The sequence below is a fragment of the Mus pahari genome, chromosome 12, assembly GCF_900095145.1.
Source record: "Mus pahari chromosome 12, PAHARI_EIJ_v1.1, whole genome shotgun sequence".
Taxonomy (NCBI): domain Eukaryota; kingdom Metazoa; phylum Chordata; class Mammalia; order Rodentia; family Muridae; genus Mus; species Mus pahari.
Window position 1 is genome coordinate 13,554,540 of NC_034601.1, and position 5,234 is coordinate 13,559,773.

The 5,234-nt window shown below is 57.6% G+C and overlaps 1 protein-coding gene across 1 annotated transcript in view; it reads left to right on the forward strand.

The window, feature by feature from the left end:
• Positions 1-2,113: 2,113 nt before the first annotated feature.
• Positions 2,114-5,234, forward strand: part of Scarf2 (scavenger receptor class F member 2) — an 11,158-nt gene continuing 8,037 nt past the window's right edge. The window contains exon 1 of the mRNA XM_021209659.1: positions 2,114-2,403. Within this exon, the coding sequence (XP_021065318.1) occupies positions 2,255-2,403 (149 nt within the window). The 5' untranslated portion in view covers positions 2,114-2,254. The remainder of the gene's footprint in view (positions 2,404-5,234) is intronic.

A 5,234-nucleotide genomic window follows, 5' to 3' on the forward strand; every position in this document is an offset into this window, starting at 1 on the left:
AGCTCAGGGGGCACTGGTTAGTTCATATTGTTGTTCCACCTACAGGGTTGCAGCCCCCTTCAGCTCCTTGGGTACTTTCTCTAGCTCCTCCATTGGGGCAGGCTGGCCTCTTAACTCACAAAGTTCCTCCTGTCTTTGCCAGCTGAACTCTTGTTTCCTTATGTTGCTCTTGTCAGCAACTGCCACAGCAACAGGAAAAGTGGACAGCATTCAAAGTCGCCACCCACACTTGTCTCACGAGTCGAACCTGCAAAGTTCAGCTTGTATGTTCAGGTCCCAGGCAAGAGTTGACCCTAGCTTAGGGAGAGGGTAAATGGGGTGTGTGGGTGACACTGGGGAACTCATGTAGTGAACATGAAGTCGGGTTGCGTTTAGGTTGTGCCCTTCATAGACATCAAGCATGGGAGTTGGTCTATGGGTAGAGGATAAGCCGATGCCATTGGAACGCGGCCCAGCTGAGGTTCCCCCACAGGTCAGTACTTACAAAGCCCCAGCTGAACCATGCAACTACAGGAACCTCTGCTGCTAACAGCCTTGGGAGCCTCCTTGGGGAGGGCACTGCTGAGGGCAGGGTTGTGCTCACCCTCAGCTTCCCAGAAGTGGTTGGCTTATTTACTTGTTGCTGAGAAGTATTTGCATTTGTGACCACATGGGAAGACTGTTCCTTTTACCCACTCCACCTCTCCCCTGTGCCACCAGCCTAGCCAGGCTGAGAGGGCTGAGGAGAGGCCTGAGGTCCTCCCCCGCCCCCCTCCAGCCTGCTAAGGTCTATGGCCTTGGGCCTGTCCATTGCTCTGATTCCAACTCAGCCCTTCAGACTTCCTGTCTACACCACCTGTCCCTCATACTCAAGCTGCCTTCTGCCGGCTGCCCAGGAAGATATTGTCTAACTTTTCCCTCAAGTCAGAAGCACATACTCCTTGGAGGGACCTGGCTGCCAACAAACGTGTGTGTGAACTCCTGCTCAGAGTCTGGAGCAGTCTGCCTCAGGGTCTCTCCTGCTTTGTCTTTTCTGGACCCAAACAGCTCCAACCATCTCCTGTCTGACGCAGGCTGTGGGACCATAAGTACTGTGTTCTGCTCCGCCTGGGTGAAGCCAGTGATTCAAGGCAGGGATGAGAGAGGAGCTTTACTGGTGAGAACAGTAAAGGGTTAACTGAGGGCCCCTGCTTAAGCTGCCTTCTGGCCCAGGGTCTTATCCTTAAGCTTGTGTAGAGACTTGGGGGGAAGGCTATCTTTAGCCAAGTCCAAGTTGTCCCTAGGATGGACACCGATCCTGCAGCTCCTTTGACAGGCTTGCTGATGTCATACTAAGACCAGAGGTTCCTGGTAAAGAAAGCTTACTGACTCAGAAGACTTTGCTGGTTCTGCTTACATGACAAAGCTCACTTCGACAGCTGTTTAGGGAGTGAGGTGCTCAGGGAACAAAAGTGGGTTTGGTAGAGACAGAGCAATCTACTTAGTGGCCCTGTTGTCCTTATGTATTAGGGGGTCTCCATTCTCAGCCTTGATTTCACTCTCTGAACTTTTCCCTCTTAGGAGCCGATGATAACTGTCTCAAGCTGAATACATGCCCTGGGCACCCAGTTCCTTCCTACCCCTTGTTAGGGCTTCTGAGTTTCAGTTTTCATCTCCAGTGTCCCCGTCCCTGTCATTACCTCCTCGTTATATCAAAGACCTTCACGGCTACCTCCTGCTCCAGGCTTTTTCCTCAGAGAGCTCCTTTCCCTAGGTCTCCAGTTCATCCCCACAGGTCTTTGTCTACATCTTGCATACTGCAAGAGATGCTGATGGCACACCATAGGACAACTAGGGGCTCTTGGTTCAGCCTAAGGCCAGTGTGTGATCCAGGGCCTTCGCCAGGGCCCCTTTGCTCCCGGGCCTGGCGGCTCCAGGGCTTCTGGCAAGGGGGAGAAAAGGCGCGGACCAGGACTCCTTCGCGGGCTCCCGCAGCCCCTTCCTCCCACGGCGCTTCGCGGGCTTCCACCAAGTTCACCCCCGAGTTCGTGCACGGCCAGGTGGGGGCGGGGGCCGAGCAAAGAAGGGGCGGAGGCGCGACCGGAGGGTGGGGTCTGGCGCGCGGGGCGGGCGCTGCCGCCTGGCCGGCCGCGCTGGCCCAAGATCAGGGAGCCGATGTGGAATTTCCTGCCCGGCCCGGCGCCCCTCCTGCCGCCCCCCGCCCGGCCTCGCACTCCGCTTCCGGCCGCCCTTGCCGCGGCCGCACCCGCGCCCACCCGCGCCTGCCCCGCGCCTCATGGAGGGCGCAGGGTCCCGGGGGGCCGGGCCGGCGCGGCGCCAGGGAGCCCGAGGGCTGGGACTGCTGCTGCTGCTCTGGCTGCTGCCCGGTCTCGCGGCACCCCAGGACTTGAACCCGCGAGGTCGCAACGTGTGCCGCACGCCCGGGTAGGAACTGGGCCTGTCCGAAGCGGGTTGGGGGTAGCGGCGCCCCATTTCGACCCGGGTCATCTAGGACCTCCCTAAACTGGTCACGCGAGCCCCTCGGGCCTGCCTCGAGTCTTGGGCTCAGTTCCAGGCCTAGCCTGGGTCCCTAGGCTGCATCCGAGGACCGGCTGGACCAGAAATTACCTGAGGGGTAATGGAGTGCTGTGGGGAGCCCCGAGGGGGTACTATGTGGTGTCCAAAATGTCAGGGAAGAAGAGAAAGGAGCTACTCCCAAAGCCAAGCGAGGACACTCGGAGGGACCAGCATGTGCATAAGGCTTCAGGAGCCAGTGGCTTGAGCCTGGAGTAGGGGTTAGAAGGGCGAAGGAGCAACCTGGGGCGAGCTGGGCACTGGGACAGTCGAGACTTGGAAGGACAGATTTGTCTTGGTAGAGCGGGCGCGGGGTGGGAGGAAGATGGTGGTGGAAGTGAGCACGGACAAGGCTACGCTCACAGTGGACCAGAAGCCGGAGTGCTTGAGGACAATGATGGACGCGCGATGGGGAGGACGTGGGAACCCCTGTTGGCTCCTTGGGGGCGGCCACTGGGTGTACGGAGGTGGGTCTCTGAGAGGATCTTGCTGGGAAAGCCGGTGTGGGACAGGCCCAGCCAGAAAGCAGTGGAGCCCGAAGCTTGCGTGGAGGGTGAAGAGCGGACGCCCGCTGAGTAGGCGCAGAAGCCGAGGGACCTGTCTGCTGGTTGGAGCCACGACGCATCTCTGCAGAGGCGAGGAACCCGCGGTGGGGCTCCTCTGCCAGTGCTGGGGAGGCTGTTTGGGGACTCCAGGCTAGGGTCCCGGGGGACACCCTGGGTCAAATGGCTCCCCGGGGTGCGAAACGTCAGCTAGGGTTTTGAAGGGTCAAAGTAGACAAGGGGCTGCTAGCTGACCGCGAGGTTTCCGAAATCTGGTCGAGACGACACAGACCACTCCCGGCCGCGAGCCCCGCCTCGGAGGCGGGGGGTGGGGGGGCCCGCCTGACTAGCCATCTGCTTCGCATCGCCGCCGCCGCCTCGTCCCGGGCCTCCCCGGCCCCAGGAATGCAGCGGCTGAGGCAGGCGGGGCGGTGCCTGGGGAGGGCGGTCAGCCCGCACCAGGCCTTCTCCTCCTCCAACGGGCTGATGGGGGGACGGGACTCCGGTGGTGGGTCAAGCTGTTTCGAGCTGGAGTTGGGGAACCCTTGGCCTCCAATATTTCCGCTGGCCGACCTCTCAGGAGGATGTCTGCCTCTGTAACCTACAGCCACGATGTTTGCCATTATACTCTGGCGGCAGACTGCCCCAGCTGTCTGGATCTGAGCAAATACTTAGATTTTCGGGGTCTGTCTCTATCTCTGTAAAATAGGGTTGCAATGGACCTCAGCTCCTGGTGCTGGAGATGAGGTGGATGCCCTGAGTGTGTGTGGAGAGTTTGTGGGAAGAAAGATCTCTGGACTGTGCTCACCCGAGGTCTGGGCCATCCTTTTGGCTACAATGCATGAAGTCCAGCAGAGAGAGGTGCCAACTCAACCAGTATACCAGGCCTACTGCCTCGAGGCCTGTTAGTGCAAGGACTCTGCTGCAAAGACCAGTGCCCTGTCTCACAAGTGCTTATGGACTTGGGAGTGCCTTTTCCTTTAGCATGATCAGGGGACACATGCCATGATGAACACAACCCTACAGGAGAAAAGGAGCCAGTTCTGCAAGTATTCGGGGCACAGCTCATCCTACACCCCCCTCCCCTTTTCTAGAAGATACCTTGGAAGCCCTGCAAGGTGTGGGGTTGAGGGCCTACTGAAGAGATGCCAGGGCCACAAGAGGTGTGCCTACTGCTCTGAAAATGAGGCTGTTTTTCATAGAGCAGACACCTGCAAAAGGTGAACTAGCTAGGAGGTGGAAGGTGGCCTCTGGAGGCTGGAGCCCAAATTTAATACAATCTGGAAGAGAAAGCAGGCCTCTTTCTCAGTAAATGTAGTGTGAGCGTGGTCTCAGTTTCCCAGCATGGAAGAGCAGGGGCAGCCTGAGCATTCAGAGTTGTGATGTCATCCAGGGGGCAGCTGTAGTAGCAAAGTCTAGTAGTGAGGGAACAGACCACATGGCATCGCTTACCTGGTGGGGCATGGTGAAGAAACTGGCATGGTTAGGGCAGAGAAGAACCATGTCTGGGGGGGGGTGCAAGAGGAGAGATGGATGGGGACCTACAAGGGGGTAGGCACAGAAACCTCCTTGGTTGGATCTGGGAGTCACTGGGGACAGTGACCAGGGACACATAGATCTAGTGAGTGGGCTCTAAGATGGAAAAAAAAAATGAACCACTTGCCACACAGCAGTGATTGTGGCCCCCAGAGTATCAACCTGTAGCAGCAGCACACACTGATGGCTGGAGTCTGATTCCCCAAGGTCGCACTCACTCAGAGAGCAAGGACCTGCCTTTGTAAGTTTTTGAGTTGTTTTGTTTTTGTGTTTGTTTTGTAATACCTTAAATGAGTTCACCAGGCCTTCTTGGCTTGCCATCATTGGGTGATCAGTCCTTGAAAGACTGCAAGACTTGTTCTCAGTGAACCCAAATGGGCTTGCATCTGCTTGTCGTGTCAGCTGTTCTCAAAGGCGCCCTGTAGCCTGCTCCCGTGGCTGTAAATCACCCTGTACAGGCAAGGATCTTAACTTCTCTGAGCAGCAGCTTTCTTAGCTAAAGAGTAGGACCTGAGGCTGCTGAGCTGACTCAGTGTGTCAAGGAACTTGCCACAGAGCCTGAAGATCTGCCAGAGCCCTCATGACAGAAGGGGAGGGCTGAACTCCACATGCATAGAGTGGCTT